Source organism: Suncus etruscus, chromosome 3 (genome assembly GCF_024139225.1).
Source record: "Suncus etruscus isolate mSunEtr1 chromosome 3, mSunEtr1.pri.cur, whole genome shotgun sequence".
Classification (NCBI taxonomy): domain Eukaryota; kingdom Metazoa; phylum Chordata; class Mammalia; order Eulipotyphla; family Soricidae; genus Suncus; species Suncus etruscus.
This window is the reverse complement of record NC_064850.1, coordinates 138,367,164-138,391,533: the sequence shown is the minus strand read 5'-3', so window position 1 is coordinate 138,391,533 and position 24,370 is coordinate 138,367,164. Positions and strand designations below refer to the sequence as shown.

At 39.9% G+C, this 24,370-nt stretch overlaps 1 protein-coding gene across 2 annotated transcripts in view; it reads right to left on the bottom strand.

Moving 5' to 3' along the window:
- PTPN2 (protein tyrosine phosphatase non-receptor type 2) overlaps window positions 1-24,370 on the bottom strand; it is a 78,033-nt gene that overhangs the window by 33,928 nt on the left and 19,735 nt on the right. For both annotated transcript variants that reach the window (XM_049770093.1, XM_049770092.1), the window contains exons 2-3: window positions 20,785-20,875; window positions 5,528-5,628 (exon numbers count right to left, since the gene is read on the bottom strand). In XM_049770093.1, the coding sequence (XP_049626050.1) occupies window positions 5,528-5,628; window positions 20,785-20,875 (192 nt within the window). The remainder of the gene's footprint in view (window positions 1-5,527; window positions 5,629-20,784; window positions 20,876-24,370) is intronic.

The window sequence follows — 24,370 nt, the reverse complement described above, 5'->3', positions numbered from 1 at the left end:
GCTTGATTTTTTTTTTTTTGGTCATTGTAGTTTTTCTTTTGTATTATGTTTTTCTTCCTTTTTCCCTTTCTTCTCTTAAATTGATATTTATAGCCTCTAGAACAGTGGTCCTCAAATTATGGCCCGCTGGCCACATATTGTATTTGTATCTGTTTTGTTTCTTCATTGCAAAATAATATATATGCAGTGTGCATAAGAATTCGTTCATAAGTTTTGTTTTTACTATAGTCAGACCTTCCAATGGTCTGAGGGACAGTGAACTGGCCCCCTGTTTAAAAAGTTTGAGGACCCCTGCTCTAGAAGGACTCCTCCCATTTTTTGCTTATTTGATTTTTGCCTTTTTATTCCCTTCAAACAGAACCACATAACTTGAATCATCTTGTTCGGCCTCATAAATTGAGGGATGGTACCAAGACCAAACAGTCATATGAACATTGAGTACATATAAAAAATGATCATATTTAAACACCAAATCCAAAGCCAATGATGACAGAATTGTTACCCAATCTACAAGGTAGACACAGAGGGGACCACATATACTAGCAGCCCGGGGGGAGGGGGGTAAAGGAAGGGGATAAGGGATGCATGCTGGGAACAGGGGTGGAGGGAGGACAACAGTGGTGGGAATGCCTCTGATTCAATGTTACTATGTACTTAAAATATTACTGTGAGAGATTTGTAATCCACTTTGGTCAAAATAAAAATTATTAAAAAAATAACTTTTCAATAAAACAAAATGTATTTTCATTATATTTTAGTTTCCATCCTTTATCAATTAACATTTTCATCTTTGTAATATCTTTTATAGATAAAAATAAAAATCTATAAATAAAATTTAAAAAATAGCTTCTGGTTTCAAACAGGGTATGGCATTCTTCACTTTACTGTATTTCAAATACTATATTTTCTACAAATTGTAGGTTCATGACAATCTGGAATTAGGCAACTTTATGAAGTTTCATTTTTCTAATAGCACATGTCCTTACTTTGTGTCACATTTAAAGTATGTATTTTGTTTGTATAGACAGAATCGTACTGCTTTTTTATCAGTCAACAGTATAGCATAAATCTAACTATTTTATGTATTAGGAAGCAAACAAAAATATTTTATGACCGGAAAGTCAAAATTTACAGACTTGACTTTATTGCGATAACCCTGTGATATTTCCAGTACTGAAATGTACTGAACCAAAGAAATACATCATGACTTTAAATCCACTTGACAAATAAAAATAGACCTGTGGCCAGAGAGATAACATGGAGGAAAGGCATTTGCCTTGCATGCAGAAGGTCAGTGGTTTGAATCCCGGCACCCCATATGGTCCCCAGAGCCTACCATAAGCGATTTCTGAGCAAAGAGCTAGGAGTAACTCTTGAGCACTATGTGACCCCAAAACCAAAAAAAAAAAAAAAAAAAAGAAGAAGAAGAAGCCCTATACTAGCTAGGATTCGATGTTATAAATCATCAAAATTGATTTTGAACTACTTAGGCAAAAATGAAAAAATGTCTGGGTAACTTTCTAAGCTGAGAGAGCTGGAAAACCAGTCTTGAGTGGGAATCAGTATCAGGGCAAGCTTTTGTCTAGAGTTCTATGGACTGGAAACTGATACTGTCACTTCTATCTCCTTTCTTGTTTTGTTTTGTTTTGGGGCCACACCAGGTGATTCTCTGGAGTTACTCCTGGCTATGCACTCAGAAACTGCTCCTGGCTTTGGGGACCAAATGGGACACCGGGGATCAAACTGAGGTCTGTCCTGGGTCAGCCACATGCAAGGCAAATGCCCTACCACCGTGCTATCACTCTGGCCCCTCTATCACCTTATTATGTGAGCACTAAAGTGGTTGCACTGGATGTGAATAACCCAAATGCAAACTAGAGTCTACAGAATTATCTGGTTGGTCAGAAATCTTTGAGCTGCAAAGGAAGAAAGGAAAGAGAAATTTCTTTCTCCTTCATTTTCTACAGCAGAGGTATTGCCTCCACGGACTACTGGCAAGTACAAAAGGATTCTTATGTGTTGCTATGTAGCCAATAAACTCCAGTTAACTATAAAAGTATTAAAAAAAAAACAACCTAGAAATTTCATGGTATCCATGCCACTATGAATATCCCTCACCTCACCTTTTCTCAGACTCCCCACCCCCCCCCACCAGTTTTTGGGCTACACCTGGTGGCCATATAGGATGCTGGGATGCGAATCACCATCCTTCTGCATGCAAAGCAAACACCCTACCTCCATGCTATCTCTCCGGCCTCAAATAACTGAGTTTAATAAACATTTAACATCTCTCCTTATTTTGTGAAATATTTTCTGAATACATGCTCTATTCCTAAGTACAAGATCAAAAACTGTCTCTGCTTCCAAAGAATGCTAGATGTCCTTCTATGTCAGGTGGCAAAGGTAAGAAGAAAATCGTTTTATTTTTGGCAGAAGGCAGTGCAAGGCTATAAAAACACTAGATACACCTTTATAAGAAGTGAACAGTATAGGAAGGAAGGAAATAAAGGAAAGAAAAAAGGAAGGAAGGAGGGAGGGGGAAAGGGAGGGAGGGAGGAAGGAGGAAGGAAGGAAGGAAGGAAGGAAGGAAGGAAGGAAGGAAGGAAGGAAGGAAGGAAGGAAGGAAGGAAGGAAGGAAGGAAGGAAGGAAGGAAGGAAGGAAGGAAGGAAGAAGAAAGTTGAGATGAGGGATCTAAGGTGGTTGGGTGTTCTTTCTTATTTTCAAAAATTATTGTTTTCAAATGTAAAAAACTAGCTTATTTAAAAACATATAAGTACTCTTAAAAAAAACTTCAAACATGAAAGATAGAGAACAAATTAAAGTTTCTATTCCCAATCTCCAGAAATACTACCGTTACTTATGGTACAGATATGACAAATTTAATCCTTTGCAGATTATTCAAGTACTATTTTACTCAAATAAATTGCAATATGTACCCTCAAATATACCTTAATATGTATCTGACTACTAAGCAATATAAACTTTTAATTTGTTGTTCTAACAAGTAAAAAAATAAAGGTAGCCAGTTGCAGTTTTAAATCTATAGTCTATATATTAAGGAAAAAAATACATTTTCATATATAGTATTTACCTTATTTTCTTTGAAGTTGAAATTTTGTTCTATGGCAATTTTTTCAGATTATTAATTTTCTTGTCGATTTACAGAATAGCTTTAATATTCTTTAAAATTAGAAATAGCCTAAAAAGGCTGGAGTGACAGCACAGTGGCCGACCAAGGACCAATACAAGTTGGAACCCTAGCATCCCATATGGTCCCCCGAACCTTCCAGGAGTGATTTCTGAGCACAGAGCCAAGAGTAAATAAACCCTGAGCGCCGCTGGAGTGGCCCCAAAATCCAAAAAACAAAAAAAAAAACAAAAAAAAAAAACAAAACAAACAAAAAAAGTAATAGCCTAATAGAAGCCAGTTATATTAATTTGTATTCTTTACCATGCTAAATTTTTTCTCTTTCAAGAACAGATTATACTAATGCAAACTAGGTTTTAAGAAATATCAAATAGGGCCGGGCGGTGGCGCTAAAGGTAAGGTGCCTGCCTTGCCTGCGCTAACCTTGGACGGACCGCGGTTCGATCCCCCGGTGTCCCATATGGTCCCCCAAGCCAGGAGCAACTTCTGAGCACATAGCCAGGAGTAACCCCTGAGCGTTACTGGGTGTGGCCCAAAAACCAAAAAAAAAAAAAAAAAAAAAAAAAAAGAAATATCAAATACTAGATCACAATGGTTTCAATAAAATAAAATTAAAAATAATAATAAAAAAAGAAATAGCAAATACTATGACAACATAATTTAGATTTTGTGTTAGGGAGAGGGCCTGGGCCATACCTAGAAGTGCTCAGGTCTTACTCCTGGCCCTGTGCTCAGGAATGATCTTGGCAAGGTTTGGGGGACTATAGGGTGCTAGAAATTAAACTCTGAGTCAGTCACATTCAAGGCAAGTGCCCTGTCTGCTGTACTATCTCTCTGGCCTCTGTAATTTAGTTTTTGAATATTTAAAAACCCTTAACTGGAGAAAATGACAGTACTGTTTATTGAATCACTTTTATTTGGTACATAAAGGACAACTGGTTTAGATAAACCAGTATCACTTCTATTATATAAACCAGTATCACTTCTATTATCTTAGAATGGAAAAAGGTCATTTTGGAATATGAATGCAGCTAGTGTATCAAGGAATAATCAGGTAGAAGATTACAGCCTCTCTGGTCTCAAGGGCCTCCTGTTGCACCTGATCTAACCATAGTCACTATTTGCTGAAAAATAGCTGGGTGGATCCAAGACATATCCTACTCTGAAAAATATGTGTTAGAAATGAGGGTAGCAGGGACCCGGAGAGATAGCACAGCGGCGTTTGCCTTGCAAGCAGCCAATCCAGGACCAAAGGTGGTTGGTTCAAATCCCCATGTCCCATATGGTCCCCCGTGCTTGCCAGGAGCTATTTCTGAGCAGACAGCCAGGAGTAACCCCTGAGCAAAGCCGGGTGTGGCCCAAAAAACAAAAAACAAAAAAAAAGAAATGAGGGTAGCTGCCAGCAGTAGGATGTTTGCATTGCATGCAGCCGACTCGGGAAGGACCTGGGTTCCATTTCCATATCCTATGTGGTCCTGTAAGCTTGCCAAGAGTGATTTCTGAGCACAGAGCCAGGAGTAAACCCTGAGCGCTGCCATGTATGGCCAAAACCCAAACAAACAAACTAAAGCAAAAAAAAAAAAAAGAAGAAGAAAAGAAAAAGAAACAGGGTACCAGAGTGGTAGCACAGTGGTAGGGTATTTTGTCTTGCATGTGTATAACCCAGAAAAGACGCGGGTTTGATACCCTGCATCCCATATGGTCCCCAAAGCCAGAAGCAATTTCTGAAGTAACCTCTGAGCACTGCCCAGTGTGATCCAAAAAAACAAAACTAAACTAAAAAAGAGAACTTCTAATTATAAAAGGCCTCCTAATTATTATACAAGCTATGTAAAGATAAATTAAAATAACAGCACTAACAAAGATTTTAGAAACTTTTCAGCAAGGAAAATCAGTTACCCAAAATGATTTCATTAAAAATAAAATTTTGGGGCAGAGAGGCATTTGTCTTACAAGCAAACCCAGGACCAACAGTGGTTCTAATCTGGCATCCCACATTGTTCCCAGGCCTGCCAGGAGTGATTTCTAAGCGCAGAGCCAGGAGTAATCCCTGAGAGCTGCTGGGTGTGACCCAAAATCCAAATAAATAAATAAATAAATAAATAAATAAATAAATAAATAAATAAATAAATAAATAATAAAATTTCCCTTTGCAGAATACATACTGCTAAAAAGTAACTTCAATTTGATCTCATGTACACATAGCTTCAACATAGTTTCCAATTTAATATATACGCAAAACCAACAAAAAAGGAAAAGAAGGTAAAGAAAACCAATAAAACCCTAAATCAGTCAAGATATATTCTCAGTTGTATTTTTAAGCACCCAACCATATAAACTGTACTGCTAGGCATCTGCCCAACGAGCACACCACTTGCCTGTGTTAAGATGTAACTCCTTTGCGCCTCTTCTATGTCAACTAAGCTGGCATTTATATAATCATTTTCAGCATTTTGCAATTTAACACGGCTGTGATCATCTGAAATAGAGAATGATAAACTGTAACTGTCATTTCAAACTTTTTAATTTAAATATTAAAGTTCATGGATATAAAACTATGGAAGATACAAAACAAAAAATAGGCTAACAGCTGTCAAATTCTAAATTTCTCATTTTTGCTAAAAAAATTAAAAATAAAAATTAAAAAATATAATCCTTGGTGTGTTGTTGGACAGAAGGAGCTTCAGCTATTTCAACTGAGGAATGTAACATAATAAAAAGCATTGAATATAGGCCTTCTAAAAAAAAAAAAGGATCTTCTAGAATCTTGTATCCTAATACTGATAGGCCTATCTATAAAAATTGAATGGGGGCTAGAGTGAGAGTACACTCACTCAGTGTCCCAATATCCCATATGGTCAGATTTAGGAATAAACCCTAAACAGCAATGGGTTTGACCCTAAAACAACAAGAAAAAAATAGAAGTCTCTTCTTGGTAATGCTTGGCTGTGACCCCACATACTTTGTGTAACCTGAGCTACAAGATCCTCCCATTTCTGGGAGGGTCTTGGGCGGATATTATGTGTATTATTACCTGCAAGGCCCTCCCAGGAATGGGAGGGATCTTGGGGAGATTATAAAGGTGTGGCCTCAGGGCCACAGGGGAGGAATTTGCATTTACCTGGATGGAGAGCTATGGCTAAGGGAGAAGTGAGAATGCAAGGCTGAATGCTTAAATGGTTAGAAGCCACAAATGTTGGTTAGGGCGTGTATAAAGCTGATACTTCCTGAAGCCTGTCTGAGTGAGTATGATTTCTGCTGCTCTCATGAACCTTCAGACCGGCCATCTGACGTGGCCTGGGATGGCAGAGAAAGGCACCTCCATGCCTCTACCACCATCCAACCCCATCCTAAGGGCTGTAACTCTACACTTGGCCCTGGCTCTTCATTCCTTAGGGCTCCTGCCATCAGTGTTCAAATTACAATCAGGGCCCTGTACTTTACCACTAGGTTTTATCCATTGGCCTTCCTTCTAGAAACCTATTATTAAAAAAAAATTTGTTTTTAATTTTTGCATGTTTGGTGGTACTTGGGGAATCACAGAGCTGCCAGGGATGAAATCCTGGTTAGCTTATTTGCTGTGTAATACTTTCTGCAAGTTCTCTTACAGGAAAAAAACATTTTTTGTTTATATTTTTGTTTTTTGGGCCACACTATGTGATGCTCAGAATTAACTCCTGGCACTGCACTCAGAAATTACTCCCAGCAGTGCTTGGGGGGGGGGGGGGACGGGGGACCATATACGAAATGCCAGGAACTGAACATGGGTAGGCCACATACAAGGCAACCACTCTATCTACCTGCTGTACTGTCTCTTCCTACAGAACTTTTTTTTAAAGATATAAGCCATACCTTTATTATACAAAAAGTGTGTAAAGTCTTATAAAATAGTTTTAAAACTCACTTTACCTTATTAGAACAAAAATAATAATTTAAAACATATCACCAGTGTTTTGGTTGAAAGGAGAAAGAGTGAAACTTATAAATAGCAAGAGAATTAACATAAACTTAGAATCCTAAATATACAGGAGCTAGAGCAAGAGTACAGTGGGTAGGGCACTTGTCTTTCGAGCAGACAACCCAGGTTCAATCCTTGGCATCCTACATGGTCCCTGAGTATCACCAGAAGAAAGCCAGGATTAACACGTGAGCAAGTCTGAGCAAGTCCCCCCAAATTCTAATTAACTATAAGATGTAAGAAATGAACTGAAAAATATTTGATGTTTAACTCAGCAGAATATATTCTATTCTAAGGAATTCTCTCTAAAGAAAATGTACATAAAAATATCCACTCTCTCCTCTTTTAAACACATCATTTATTTATTTGGTTTGGGGGCCAGAGCCAGGGGTTACTACAGGCTAAAGCTCAAGGGTTATTCCTGGTTCTATACTCAGGAATCACCACTGGTGGTTGATGATGCTCAGGGGACCATATGATATGCCAAGGATCAAACCCAGGTCAGCTACGTGTAAAACAAGCACCCTATCCACTATACTATCTCTCTAACCCCTCTCCTCTCTTTTAAACTGAACAAATGTCTACATTATTTTCATATGAAAGAAAATGTTAAATGGCTTTAGTTCACCCAATCAATTTATCTGAGATGATACTGCTGGATTTAACCTAAGATCTCTGTAAATATTACATGTCACTTGCCAATAGGAAAACTAAATCTTGTTATAGTAAATCACTTAATACTAGTGTTCTCGGAAAGATGATGTCAGCAAGCACTATCTTTAAAACTTTATTTTAGGTTTGACAACTCTGTTATATGAGACAGTAAAAAGGTCAACTACCTAATTAACAAAATAAGACTGTGTATCTTATAGTACCTAGATAGTACTCAGAATGAAGGCCTTTAAAATGCTACACAATACCTAAAATTCAAGATCCATTAAAATATAGTAGCTAAAGGCAAGTATTTCCTTATGTTCGTTCCTATGTAATTACAGAAAGAACAAAGAACTCAAAGTGAATCATATCTGTTGCACAACTGATAACAGCAATTTGGCCAATATGAAGTAATCCTTAAAACCTGATTCATAGTGCAGCTGCCCTCCTCATCACTTCCTCTGTTTCTTCTATAACTAAGGAAGAGTGACCTTTAAGCAGAAAGACCCTTTGTCTTTAGAGTATCTGAAATGAAGTCAAGAGATAGCACAGTGGTTAGGATGCATGCCTTTGCATGTGATAGACTTGGGTTCAATTCCTTATGACTTCCAGAATATCATCAATTGTGGCTCTGGAGGTCGTCGGGACTGCGGCAGTGGCCCTGATATTTGATTACCTTCCTTGAGGAATGTGAGCCTGAATTACTACCATTTCCCTCCTACCTTCAAAACCAACTTCAGGTATCACTTCAATACATTAAAACACAATACACACTCATCTATCCTTTGAAGCTGCAGTATTTGACCAAAGGGATGCAGAACACAAGAAGTGGCTCTGGTTCCTAGATGACATTTATTTACAAAAAAAAAGTCTGCAAAAACAAAGATAATTCTGATCTCCCCCCCCCCCCCAGGGAGTAGGTTTTTACTTTGCTAGCAGTTTAAGACTCAAAATGGAAGGCAACTGATGGCAAACCATAGCTATTTAATTAGCTACAAATGTTGGCTGAACTTTTCTCCTCAGGATGGATTAAAAACAAATTTCTTGGGGACTGGAGTGGTAGCACAGTGGTTGGATATTTGCCTTACACGCAGCTGACCCAGGACATATCCGGGTTCGATTTCTAGCATCCCATATGGTCCTCAAGCATGCTAAGAGCGATCTCTGAGTGCAGAGCCAGGAGTAACCCCTGAGTGCAGCTGAGTGTCGTCCCAAAACCAAAACAACAACAAAAAAACCCTGAAACATCTATAGTATAGATATTTATTTTAACTGTCCTGTTCTATTAGAAAAAATTAAGTATCTGGGGTAGTTTGGAGCACCACAAAGCCAGTGGAACTGAGCTCCATTCCAAGACAGCTAAAAAAAAAAAAACTGAATAGTAAAATAAATCTTCCTTAAAAACTGGGTCTAGGAGATAAATGGGGTGGAGAGAGGAAGCACACATCTTGTCTTACCTATTTGAGAATCTGATTCTGACAAGCCTATACCAGATGGCACAAGCACTTCTAGGGAGGGCCCCATCAAATTACAAAATAAATAAATCTAAGTATCCAAACTTGCTAAATCAAATGAGAACAGTGTCAGGAACTAATAAATAAACCTATTTTGAAACGATAAGTATAGTGTACACACTTCAGGAAGTGAAGTTATCAAAGACTATGAGAAACTGGCATGATTTATGTTTTCCAAAACAAAGAGGGCTGGGCCCGGAGAGATAGCACAGCGGCGTTTGCCTTGCAAACAGCCGATCCAGGACCAAAGGTGGTTGGTTCGAATCCCGGTGTCCCATATGGTCCCCCGTGCCTGCCAGGAGCTATTTCTGAGCAGACAGCCAGGAGTAACCCCTGAACAATGCCGGGTGTGACCCAAAAACCAAAAACCAAAACAAAAAACAAAAACCAAAAAAAAACAAAGAGGGCTATGCCTTTTCTCCATATATGAATTAAGATTCACTAGCTGATTTAAAATATCTTTGCTGGGGGCTGGAGCAATGACACCAGCAGCAGGGTGTTTGCCTTGCACATGCTAACCTAGGACAGACGCGGTTCGATCCCTTGGCATCCCATATCGTCCCTCAAGCCAGGAGCAATTTCTGAGTACATAGCCAGGAGTAACCCGAGTTACTGGCCCCAAAACAAACAAACAAACGAACCCTCAAAACTTTGCAATTTGGGGGATAACCAATGTCCAAAGGCAATAGAAATGAAGAGCAGGAGAACTAGCTTTAATAGGAAGCTTAACTTTGGGAGGGGGGTGAAGTGAGGAAATAGACCAAGGTAGGAAAGACTACAATAATAAATAAATAAATAAATAAATAAATAAATAAATAAATAAATAAATAAATAAAATAATAAAGACTAGCTGCTAAAAGGAGGTAACGGGGAATGTATGATACTTGACATTATTGTAAACTACAGTGTCTAAAACAAAAGGGGAAACATATAGAAAAAGAAAAAAGTGACTGACATAGAAACGGGCTGGGTGAAGAGGTCAAATATCTTTTCCTTGCTCTGTAAATGCCAGTCAATCCAAACACGTATTTCAAATCAAAGTTTTAGTTTCCGAGTTATGGAAAAAGAAACATTTGTTCTCTTTTCTCCCATAGTTTACTCTATGCAGGAACCTATGATGATCAAAATGAATGGGCTATAAGCAAATCCAAAACCACAGTACTCTTATCAGTCTAGTCTAAGCAGTAAGGTATCTTCCTCTTTCCTATCTGTTTTTTTTTGGGGGGGAGGGAGGGGTTTGAGCCAAACCCGGTGAGGCTCAGGGGTTACTCCTGGCTATGCGCTCAGAAATTGTTCCTGGCTTAGGGGACCATATGGGACACCGGGGATCAAATTGAGGTCTATCCTAGGTCAGACACGTGCAAGGAAAATGCCCTACCACTTGTGGTACCACTCCAGCCCTCTTTCCTATCTTTTAAAGGATCTGGCAAAAAGAAAAATAAACTAATAAAATTTCAATTTATAGGGCCGGAGGGGTAGTGCAGTAATAGGGCGTTTGCCCTGCACATGGCTGACCCAGGATGGACCTTGGTTCGATCCCTGGTATCCCACATGGTCCCCGGAAGCCAGGAACGATTTCTGAGCGCATAGCAAGAAGTGACCCCTGAGCGTCACAGGGTGTGGCCCCCCAAAAAGAATTCAATTTATGTTGCATGAAATACCCTTATGCTAATAAATCACACTTCACAGGAAATCTTATTTCTCAACATCTATTAACAGCAACAGAACTACAAAGAAATCCCCTGTGGGATATAATCTTCTCTCATCATTGGGTGAATGAAGAAATGCAATACCTAAATAGAACTGTGGTTTATAACCATAAAAACTAAGTAAACTTGTGACGATGATTTCCTTCACCTCCTACCCCCAAAGGGTATGTTTTCTGAGAAATGATTTTAGCTGTCAAGAAATGACTCGCCTAAGCTGACAATACAAATTGGCTTCCTCTTTCAATACTGTCATAATGAATTTTTTTAATACACACACCCACACACTGTTTTCACCTAATTCATCATTATTATAAAATCACCTTCTTTTGGAAGTCTTTCAGGACAAATAGGAAAGAGAAATCTTATTCATCATCCTCAATGGGGTTACACCAAGGCAGAGACCAAAAATAATTAAGGTAGGTAGGTAATTCGCCTTGCATGAAGCCAACCCAGGCATCTTATATGGTTCCCTCAACCCACCAAGTGACTCCTTGAGTACTTCCAGGTGTGTCCCAAAACAAAAACAAAAACAAAAACAAAAAAACAAAAAAGTGCCTCAAAACCATTTCTAAGTTGAGCAGGAAGTGTAACTCATTCAGTACAGCATTAACAGATTTTATTTTTCCTTTTCTTTTTCAACAGGAGGAAAAGAGGGTTTTTTTTTGGGGGGGGGGGGTTGGGTTTTTTTTTGTTTTTTTTTTTTTTTTGGTTTTTGGGTCACACCCGGCGGTGCTCAGGGGTTACTCCTGGCTGTCTGCTCAGAAATAGCTCCTGGCAGGCACGGGGGACCATATGGGACGCCGGGATTCGAACCAACCACCTTTGGTCCTGGATCAGCTGCTTGCAAGGCAAACACCTCTGTGCCATCTCTCCGGGCCTAGGGAAAGAGGTTTTAAAACCGATCTCCAGGGGACAGAGCAGCAGTATAGCAAGTAGGGCACATACCCTTGCATGTTGCCAACCCGATTTGCCCCCTGGCGCCACATATTATCCCCTAAACCACCCTCAGGAATGATCCCTGAATGCAGTCAGGAATAAGCCCTAAACATTGCCAGAGGTGGCCACCAAAAAGCAAAAACAAAAATGTCAAAACCAAAACAAACCCAAAACCTAATGCCAATACACAAAATATTTTTCTGACAAGAATATAAAGCGGTTAAATGTCTGCACAAAAAAAATATATGTTATTATATATAAAAAAAATCATGAGCCAAAGACAAAGCTGGTCTAAAACCCAAGTCACAGTAAGCTCTTTCACATTAATGAAGAAATAGAAACCTTAGTATACATTCCACATTTCAATAGTTTTGCAAAGAAAAAAATCTATTTGACAAGTTAATTTGTCCACACTAATCTGACAAATGAAATGGGTTAATATCTAAGACATATAAACACTTGCAAAACCTAACAAAAACAAATAAAAAACCCCAAATAATCCCATCAAAAAACAGGAAGAAGAGCTGAAAAACACTTAGTTAAAAAAGGCCTACAGATGGCTGGGATATTATTTATCATCAACAAAATACAAGTGAAAAATATCGTTCATAACTGCAAGATTGGTGCACATAAAAAAAAATTAGCCAGAGCTGGCTGGGATGTGGGAAAAGGAGAACCTTATCCATTGTTGGTAGGAATATCTATGAAACAGTAGGGAAAGTCTCCAAACATAAATAACTGAATGTCAAAGAACCCAGTAATTCCCAAGGGCCGTGAAAACACCTCCAAAAAGATATCTTCACTTCTCTGCTCACTATAGCACTATCCAAGGTCTGGCAAAAATCCAAACGCTCAAGAACAGATGAATGGATAAAGAAGTTGTACACATACAAAATAGAATACTACTCAGCTATAAGAAAAGATAAGGGCCCAGAGAGATAGCACAGCGGCGTTTGCCTTGCAAGCAGCCGATCCAGGACCAAAGGTGGTTGGTTCGAATCCCGGTGTCCCATATGGTCCCCCGTGCCTGCCAGGAGCTATTTCTGAGCAGACAGCCAGGCGTAACCCCTGAGCACCGCCGGGTGTGGCCCAAAAACCAAAAACCAAAAAAAAAAAAAAAAGGAAAAGATAAAATCATGTAATTTGCAGCAACATAGATGGAACTAGAATATCAAGCTAAGTGAAGTCAGTAAGAAAGAAAGGAATACAAGATGACTTCTTATACATGGCACATAAAGAAACAATAAAGAAAAAACAAATGCCCAATGACAAGAGAACTTGAGAATTGACCTACAGGACCCTGCATGCCTGCCAGGAGCGGTTTCTGAGTGCAGAGCAAGTAGTGGCCCCTGAGCACCACCAAGTGTGACCCAAAAACCCACCCCCCCCCAAAAAAAAAAGAAAACTGGCCTACAGAGTTGAGTTTAAGAAGAGAGAGTGAGGGGCCGGAGAGATAGCACAGAGGTAAGGCGTTTGCCTTTCATGCAGAAGCATGGTGGTTTGAATCCCGACATCCCATATGGTCCCCTGTGCCTGCCAGGGGCGATTTCTGAGTATAGAGCCAGGAGTAACCCCTGAGTGCTGCCGGGTGTGACGAAGAAAGAGAAAAAGAAAGAAAAAAGAAGGAAGAAAGAAGGAGGAGGGAGGAGGGAGTGCGGGGACGGAGCGGTGGCGCAGCCTTGCACACGGCTGAACTAGGACGAACCACGGTTCAATCCCCCAGTGTGCCATATGGTCCCCCTAGCCAGAAGCGATTTCTAAACACACAGCCAGGAGTAACCCCTGAGCATCACAAGGTGTGACCCAAAAAATGCAACAAAAAAGGAGAGAGTGATCCCTAGAACAATGGTGAATAAACACTGACATAGGGCCCAAGCAATAGTACAGTGGGTAAGGCGCTTGTTTTGCATGTAGCCGACCTGGGTTTGATCCCTGGTATCCCATCTGGTCCCCCAGCACTGCCAGGAGTGATTCCTGAGTGCATATCCCTGGAGCATTGCCAGGTGTGCACCCACAAAACAACAGCAAAAATAAATAAAAGGAACAGTGACTCTTGTCGCCTGTGGTGTTGGAACCTTGGATGCCTACAGATATTCTACAATTAACATTATTATAAACTGTGAGCCCAACTCTTTTTTAAGCTTCAAAAGGGAAAAAAAATGACGGTCACCAAGTCTTCCAGGTACTCTGGTCTGAGCTGAAAACTTTGGGGCTTCTCTGAAAAGGTAAGGGCAATTTCCACTTTCTGCCTGAAGTGAAAGCAGCCCAGAGCCACACCTGATATCCTGGGTCACAAACATCTAAGCTCCACAACTTTACCTTATTAAACTGCCAGGCCACCAAATTTGTTCCAGATCTATCGATCTTGGACCTCACAGCCACTTACAACTCAAAATTTCCTAATAGTGTCAGCCCAGTAGGATCACAGAAAATTTGATGGGAAAGTTACATAGAAGACCACCAAGCTAAACACAGAAGGCTCAACTAGCTCAAAATACCACACAGTAAATCCTTAGACAATAACTTTTGTAACACCATAAGAGATATAACAATCATTTCAAAGTAACCATTATTGACTTACGTTTTATAATTCCATTTGTCTTTGTGTTGTAACAAACAATATGAAGTAAATTTATTTGTGCCTGCAAGAGAACAAGCTAGGGAACACTGGAGGAGTCAAGATCACATTGATGGGATATTTAATGCCTGAAACAACTAAATCATGTAATAATAAAAATTTTTAAATTGAAAAAAATTATAAATTATGGTGTCTCAATAAAATTTCAAACAAAAAGATTTCTTGGGCCAGAGAGATAGCACAGTGGTAGGGCGCTTGCCTTGCAAGCACCGACCCAGGACCAATCGTGGTTCGAATCCCGACATCTCATATGGTCTCCCGTGCCTGCCAGGAGCAGAGAGCCAGGAGTAACCCCTGAGCACCACTGAGTGTGGCCCGAAAACAAAAACAAAACAAAACAAAAGATTTCTTATGGACTACATGACTACTTATTATCACCATGTAAGAGATTATTTAGTGCCTATAATGTGTGGGTACTGTATGATAAATCTTATGGGATTTTAATTCCCACAACATTATGAAACTGGTATCACCATGCCCATTCTACTAACATTGAGAGATTCAAGTCTGTAGCTTAAGATAATACAAGTGAAGCACAGCAGAGATGCTAATCTAATTTGTATGACTTAACAAACAGCATAGTTTCCTACACCACATTTCCTAGTATATCCTAAAAAGTGTCTTGGTAGGCACCCTAAATTCTTTCTAGCACTGCCTTTCATTCTGTTTTTTTCCTCAAGCATGACTTCTATTTTTATCCATGTTACACAGCCTTAACTTCCTTAAAGATCCAATTCTATGAGTAATCTTCAAACAGTGTCTCTGATGGGCTCTCCATCATGATGGTCTGTACCATCAGGTATTTACACGAAACCTATTTGACACTCACACAATTTTTCGTAAAAGAAAATATTTAAAGCCAGGCAATAGGAACAAAATATAAATTATTAAAAATAAAGGGGCTGGAGAGATAGCATGGAGGTAAGGCGTTTGCCTTTCATGTAGAAGGTCATCAGTTCGAATTCCAGTGTCCCATATGGTCCCCGGTGCCTGCCAGGAGCAATTTCTGAGCATGGAGCCAGAAATAACCCCTGAGCACTGCCGGGTGTGATCCAAAAACCACTAAATAAATAAATAAATAAATAAATAAATAAATAAATAAATAAATAAATAAATAAAAAGGCAAAAAAGTGGCCAGAGATAGAGTGGAGGTAGGGCATTTGACTTGCATGAAGGACGATGGTTTGAATCCTGGCATCCCCCAAGCCTGCCAGGAACTATTTCTGAGCGTAGAGCCAGGAGAAACCCCTGAGCGCTGCTGGGTGTGACCCAAAAACCAAAAAAAAGAGGAAGGGGGCAAAAAATCTATTAATAACTCCAAGTGCTATATTTTCTTTGTGCTTTTTTTTAAATTATTGTTTATTTCTTTAAGAGCTGTGGTAGGGAGAGGCCCGAGAGATAGCATAGAGTAGGGTGTTTGCCTTGCATGTAGAGGGACGGTGGTTCAAACCCCGGCATCCCATATGCTCCCCCCCCCCCCCCAAGCTTGCCAGGAGCGATTTCTGAGCATAGAGCCAGGAGTAACCCCTGAGCGCTGCCGAGTGGAGTTGTGGTAGGGGAGAACCTGGAGAAATAGTGTAGCAGGTAAGATATTTGCCTTGCATACAGCCAACCTGGGTTCAATCTCTGTCATCCCATATGTTTTCCTGCACCTGGTCAGGTAAGAAGGGCTAGAACTAATGCCTGAGCATTGTTGGGTATGGCCCCAAACAAAAAGAATGTAGGAAGGAAGCTGATCCTAAGTAAGTCTAGTATGGTGAGCAAGCAGACTTTGGTCCATAGGAAGAAAAGGGAAATTTCAGAAGAGCATACAATCAGAAGAATAAAGGAAAACAGCATATCACAAAAAGCTGGTAAACTAGGGCCGGAGAGATAGCACATTGGTAGGCGTTTGCCTTGCATGTGGCCGACCCAGGACAGACAGTCGTTCAATTCCTGACATCATGTATGGTCCCCCGAGCCTGTCAAGAGCAACTTCTAAGCACAGAGCCCGGAGTAACCCTGGAGTGTCGCCAGGTGTAATCCAAACACCAAGAAACAAAAAACCTGGTAAACTCAGGAACACTGAGTGGGTTCCAAACAATGTGGAGGCCAGACTGAGAGGCTTTGAGTGCTATGCTATAGTATAGAGCAATCTCAATGAAGTTCCTAAAAATGACAAATACCCATCTAAGATGGTGGCTGAGCTGAAACACTGAAGCACTAGCACTGAAATCAAGAGACCAGGAACAGAAACCAAGCAGTAGAATGGAGAGAGTCACTAATGAAGTACTTCCCCCAGGTACACCACTTAAACTTACTAATAATGCATATGGCATTTTGGAAACCTTCAACAGGTTCAACCTTTGCCAAACTCATGGGTATTCTCTTTAAGAACTTCAATCGTATGCACTCCATCATAATTTCAAATTCCTGAACTTGCAGGATAATGTTAACTTAAGATCTGATTCTGGAGGGCTGGAGAGATAGCGTGGAGGTAGGGCATTTGCCTTGCATGCAGAAGGTTGGTGGTTCGAATCCTGGCATCCCATATAGTCCCCCGAGCCTGCCAGGAGCAATTTCTCAGCGTAGAGCCAGGAGTAACCCCTGAGTGCCGCTGGGTGTGACCCTAAAACAAAAATCTGATTCTGGGGCCAGAAAGATAGTAGATGTATGCTAGGTGCAATCTAGAGGTACCATATTTTCCGGCGTATAAGGCGACTTTTGAAACAGAAAAAAGTCAACTGAAAATCGGGGGTCGTCTTATACGCTGAGTATATCCCAAAAAATGTTTCAATATGTCGCTAAACAAAAATTGTCTGACTATTGCCACAAAATAAATTTTCCAACTCAATCCTGCACCAATCACTGCAAGGCTGCTCGGACCGCCTCTGTAACTCAGCCAATCCAAGCAGGCTTTTTATGCATGCAAATTATACAGTGTTCTGTACCTGAATCTACACTGTAAAAAGTCTGCTCGGATTGGCCAGAGTCAGAGAGGACGTCTATTACAGTATAACTTTTGGGCCTTTGCTTGTTGTGACTGGCTAACTGTGGAAGATACAGTTGCAGCATAGGAACATTCTGTCTTATACAGCAAATATAGGCCTAAACCTATGTTTTAACTGCAAAATTAGAGGGCCGTCTTATACGCACAATCGTCTTATAAGCCGGCAAATACGGTAATTCAGCACCACTGGGCTGGCCCTGGTAGACAGCACCAAAGTGATGTAGCTACATTGGCTCAATCTGGGCCCTTGTTTTGAACTAAGGCCCCACTGGTCAAGAATGGTTAGGAGTGGACATCAGACATCACTAGAGAATAATGAAAGAGTAAAAAATATATATATAAAGATTACTCTACCTGAAATTCCCCAACTGTATTATTCATCCATGAATCCTAGAATATTAATTCTACACTTGGGGAGAGACTAGGTAATGAATTTCGTTAGACAGAGTTCAAATCAGTTACCAGATTTGCTATAGGATTTCTATTTTCTTATCTAATTATTCTAGCCTTTTTGGGGTTGTTGTTTTTGTTTTTGGGTCACAACTGGAGACACTCAGAGGTTACTCCTGACTTCGCTCAGAAATCACTTCTGGCAGGCTCGGAGGACGACATGGAAAACTGGGAATCAACCACCATCTCTCCTGGGTTGGCTGCATGCAAGGCAAATGCCCTACTGCTGTGCTATCTCTCTGGCCCGTGTGCTATTTCTTCAGCCATAATCTAGCCTTTTGACTTCTTCTATAGTTTACATCTATACCAGTGCATCTAAAGTCTCTAGAAATAAATGATTAAATTCAAAAACAAATTCAAAAAATAGCTTTAGGGACCAGAGAGATAGCATGGGGGTAGGGTGTTTGCCTTCAATGCAGAAGGATGGTGGTTTGAATCCTGTCATCCCATATGGTCCCCCCAGCCTGCCAGGAGCAATTTCTGAGCACTGGGCCAGGAGTGACCCTTGAGTGCTGCCGAGTGTGACCCCCCCCCAAAAAAAAAAAACACAAGCAAACAACAACAACAAAATAACTTTAATTCAGTCTTGATTAAAATAGAATATTAAAAAAAATAACAACTGTAGACAGAATTTAGGCCAAAGTCCTAATAGTCATTGGATAATCTTTAAATAAAAAACTATCAGTACCGTAGACTTTTAAGCCTGTAAAGGGAATTTGGTCTTTTAGATAGGATAATAAAAGAGGCTGACAAATATTTATATAATAGTTAATATAAATTTTACTTATAGTTACAGTCATCTCTTTGAGGTTATACTTTCTGCTGTTTCAATTATCTACTGTCAACTGTGGTCAAATAATAAATACAAGAAGATGTTCTGCAAGACCACATTAATATGACTTATAATAGACTGCTAGACTTCGATTTATTACTTAATGTTGCTAATCTTTGCTGTGCCTTATTTACAAATTAAGCTTTAGTTTAATATAGATGGTATGTGTATGTAAGGAAAAACATTTCATATATATAGAGTTCTGTATTATTCACATATTTTTTGTTTTGTTTGCTTTTCAGTGACACCTGGCAGTGCTCAGAGGCTACTTCCTTCTGGCTTGATGCTTGGGGTTTACTCTGTTGGTACTTGGGAAACCAAGTTGTGCCTGGGAACAAATCCAAAACTCTCTGTGCTCAGAACATTGTGCTACCTCTGTAGACCCCATCAACCATATTTACTGTTATGGTTAAGGGGTAAAGTATTGGGGGAGGGGAACCTAATGGTTGTTTCAAGGATTAGATTTAGGGCTTTCCGGGGCCGGGCGGTGGCGCTGGAGGTAAGGTGCCTGCCTTACCTGCGCTAGCCTAGGAGACGGACCGCGGTTCGATCCCCCGGCGTCCCATATGGTCCCCCAAGCCAGGAGCGACTTCTGAGCGCATAGCCAGGAGTAACCCCTGAGCGTTACCGGGTGTGGCCCAAAAACCAAAAAAAAAAAAAAAAAAGATTTAGGGCTTTCCATATGCTAGGCTCTGTAATTAGGAATTACTCCTTGCTGTGCTTGGGTGACTATAGAGGATTGTAGGGAATCAAACCTTAGTTGGCCACGTGCAAGGCAAGCACCCTACCCACTATACTATTGTTCTAGCACATCAACAAATGACCAAAGTTGTTGGAACTAGAGATTTTGTCTACAGAACTGAGCTTATATGATGTGGAGAGTCGAGGTGGCTGGGAGGTATCCTTGAAACAATGGAGGCTAGTGCTAGATGTGATAGTGTTAGAATGATGCGTGAAAGTATAACCAACAGAACTGCAAATCCCAGTACCTCAATAAAAATGGTAATAAAATAAACTGAAGGGGCTGGAGTGGTAGGATGTTTGCTTTGCACGTGGCTGACCCAGGACGAACCTAGGTTCAATCCTGGCATCCCATATGTTCCCCTTAGCAAGGATCGATTTCTGAGCACATAGCCAGGAGTAACCCCTGAGCGTCACCAGATGTGCCCCCCCCCCAAAAAAAATTTAAGGATAAATAAAAATGTTTATACAAAAATACTAAAAGTATAAAACAAAAGTTTTCATTTGTCTTGAAATTATGGGGTGTTTTTTAAAAGTTTTCTTTAAGAAAAAGAGAGAGAGCTCAAAAGGCTGGGTGACTTCTTTTGAATGTAGGAGGCCTAATCTGATCCCTGACAATACATGGTCTCCTCTGAGTATCACTAGAATATGGCCCAAAATGTAAATTTTCTGCAGTGAATACTACTTATTTTGTAATTTTTGGGGGGAAAACCCACACCAACAACTAAGTTATTTTATTTTATTTTATTTTGGTTTTAGAGCCACACCTCATCGTGCTCAGGGCTTACCTCCCCTCTATATTCTCAGGAATCACTCTTGGTAGGCTTGGAAGACCATATGCGATCCAGGGATTGAACACAGTCCACTATGTGCAAGGAAAATGCCTTATTCACCTTACTATTGCTCTGGCCCCAATAACAAAGCATTTTAATACTAATAAATGCTATGAAATAATAGGAAAAAGAAGCATGCATGCATGTGTGAATTTATATATCCCTATGATTATAATCACTTTAAAGAAAGAAAAATGATGCATAAGAAATGAAATAAGGTTTGTAGAAAATGTTATGAAAATAAAGGTGTCTATGTCTAATGCACATAATTACAGGTCTTTTTTCTTCCATTATTTTACGACTTGAATGTTTTCAAGAATGTTATTTGTTCTAAAACAAACCAACACACACATAAACACACACACATTCACAATTACTTACATGGGCTTACATCTCTGTATCTGTTTCGATTCCTGTTTTCTGGAAACTTGGCCACTCTATGAGGATAATCATGGGATTCGTTGCGAATTTCCTTAAAATAACAAAGACATATTTTAACATTTCTCTTGAATTTTATATAAGTTTTCCAAGTCAGTATAAAAGAACATTTATTAGGGGTGCCAGACAGTTAGCTCAAAGAACTAGAATACATGCATTGAATATATGGGGCCCTAAGTTCAATTTCCAGAACCACACAGTCCTAGTCACCTCTGAACAGCTGGACCTGCACAACATAAACACCATCATATCACGAGGCACAAGCACTGAACATCTAACCTAGTTTGCAAGTTTCAGAGCATGTGAAATTCCCACAGAACCACAATCCTCCCAAATAAGTAATGTATCAGATAGTTATGATACACAAACTACTGTGTAAAGTAGTTTATTCACATTCAATTTTATGACATTAATGGAAATGATTATCTTCCTCATTTTAATAAATGAGGCATCAGATTTTTGAAGGTTAATCTGCCATCGGCTACAATGCTAAAAAATGGCAGACCTCATCATTGAACCAGAAAGAGTCCTGTAGGCACAAAGTTTCTGCCTTTCTGCTACCATCACACTCCCCCCACCCCACTCCCACTATGAACCACAACTGGCAGTACTCAGTGGCTACACACAACTATGTTCAAAGTTCCTTTCCCAGCAACGGTCAGAGGTGTGGAAGTAAATGTAAGCCTCCAACATGCAAAGCATGTATTACAGCCTACTAACCAATCTCTCTGACCTGAAGTCAGCTTTCTGAATTTATTTTATGTCACATTTTACTTAACATTAGCAAGCATTAAATACTCCATGTAAAACAAAATTAATGTGATGAAGTTATGTAAGGTTAAGCTCAAATACAAAATTCTCAAGAATATCTGTATATCTTGTATATTTTGAAGTTACTTGAATGTCTTTTTTTATTTTTATTTTTTTACTTTCATGCCGTATAACTGTTATTTTGAAACCAGAAATATCCTCAAATTTTACTTTTAGTGCTGTAAGTGCTTAGCAACCACCACCAGATTGATACTGGACCTTTACAGTCCTCTCTTCATAATGCAAAAAATCCTGTGAGGGTATTATCTGTGCAACACATTAGGCTACCTGGAATATACAGTATAACCAAACTGTTTCTCCCCAATGGATTATCGTTTTAAAATTTTAGATAAAGGGCTAGAGAGATTAAGTACAGTGGGTAAGGTGTTTGCTTTGTACCAGCCAAACTGGGTTCAATTCCCAGCATCCCATATGGTCTTCTGGGCACTGCCAAGATTAATTCTTGAGCAGGGACAAGAGTAACCCCAAGATATATTAAAAAAAAAAAAAAAAAAAAAAACTACTGAAATTAAATTGGGCTTTTGTTTCCAATACTACATGTGAAAAAAACATTTTAAAAGCCATATACCAGATATAAGTAAGTATAACTACATCATTTCTTGAGGAAGGCCCTGTTGCGAGTTCCCTACTCTTTATGCCCCTACTGGCCCAGGACAATAACTTTCAAGTTAATATTTACTCTCTGGGTTCATCCTAGTATAAGAGCAAGGAACATAGAATCCTCCTGAGGGAAAGGAATGTCAGTCAGGCTGTGTGAAATGCAGCTGGGAATGCAACATGTCAGTATGGCCATTTTGGAAGTGCACCTTATAATTGCTGCTGACTTTTCAATAGTACTTTCATGTTTAACATGTTTCACACTACTTTCATGTGTGCTCTCTAGCAATAACCAATTTAGATTTCTTAGTAGCAGCAAACAGTAATAAATCTTGTGCTACATATTGATTTATTTATACTCAGTTCTTTTTCTTACCTAACTATTATTTTGAGCACCCCATGCAGTGTCACACAGAAATAGCTTTTCCAAGACTGAAAAGACAGCTCACCTAGCTGAGTGCATGCTTTGCATGTAGGAGACTCAGGTTAGATTTGATAGTATGAGTGAGCACAACCAGCAGTGATACTCCATCACCAGCAGCTCTCTGGCAAAAACCAGAGAGTTTTGCCCTAATTTTAAAAATGCTGTTTCCACTAATTAGTACCACTTTACCACTAATGTAATATTTAACTACCAACCTGATAATGTCACATGGTGAATTATAAAAACAACTATACTAGGGTTCCTCTGTCTTTTTCCTGGTCTTTCTAGCTGTAGGTAATACTGCACTGTACCATAAGGGGATATACTATCATTATTATTTGTGTGTGTGTGTGTGTGTGATTGCTCCTGTGTGTGTGTGTGTGTGTGTGTGTGTGTGTATGTGTGTGTGTGTGTGTGTGTGTGTGTGTGTGTGTGTGTGTGTGTGTGTGTGTGTGTGATTGCTCCTGGCAGGCACGGGGGACCATATGGGGCGCCAGGATTCGAACCAATGGCCTCCTGCATGAAAGGCAAACGCCTTACCTCCATGCTATCTCTCCGGCCCCTACTATCATTATTTTTAAAAGATTTATGCATCTTTAAATTGTCCCCTAGGGCTGGAGAGATAGCACAGTGGTAGGGTGTTCACCTTGCATGCAGCTGATTCAGGACAAATGGTGGTTCAAATCCCAGCATCCCATATGGTTCCCCGAGCCTGCCAGGAGTGATTTCTGAGTGTAAAGCCAGGAGTTACCCCTGAGTGGCGCCGGGTGTGACCCAAAACCAAAATAATAAATAAATAAACAAAAAATAACTGTCCTCTAAGTTTTTCTCATGACATAAATAGCTTTCTTATCAAAGATTTATTTACTTTAAATAAAAATTGAACTTAAAGAGTGGCCGGAGCGGTGGATCAAGCTGTAAGGTGTCTGCCTGTCTTGCATGTGCTAGTTTAGGATGGACCACGGTTCTATCCCCTGCGACCCATATGGTCCCCCACGCCTGGAGCGATTTCCTTTTTTTTTTTTTTTGTTTTTTGGGTCACACCTGGCTGCTCTCAGGGGTTACTCCTGACTCTACACTCAGAAATTACTCCTGGCAGGCTCGGGGGACCATATGGGATGCCGGGATTCAAAACAACAACCTTCTGCATGCAAGGCAAATGCCCTACCTCCATGCTATCTCTCGGGCTCCTACCAGGAACGATTTCTGAGTGCATAGCCAGGAGTAACTCGAGCATCACTAGTGTGGCCGAAAAACAAAACAAACAACAACAAATACCCTGAGCTATCTTTCAGTATCAAGAACTTTTCCTATAAAAGTGTAACCAATTTCTAGGACTAAAAATGGAAATTTTTACCTTCTTGTGTATATATATATCTATATCTATAGATATAAATAAAGATATTTTTTTTGGTTTTTGGTTTTTGGGTCACACCCGGCACTGCTCAGGGGTTACTCCTGGCTCTATGCTCAGAAATCGCCCCTGGCAGGCACAGGGGACCATATGGGGTTCTGGATTCGAATCACCTTCTGCATGAAAGGTAAATGCCTTACCTTCTCCATGCTGTCTCTCCAGCCCCATAAATATTTTTGTATAAATTTTTTAAATGTCAAATAATTTTGGGGGCTTCCCTTCAGTAGTTGGAATGCATGTTTTGCATGCTGGAGGCCTAAATT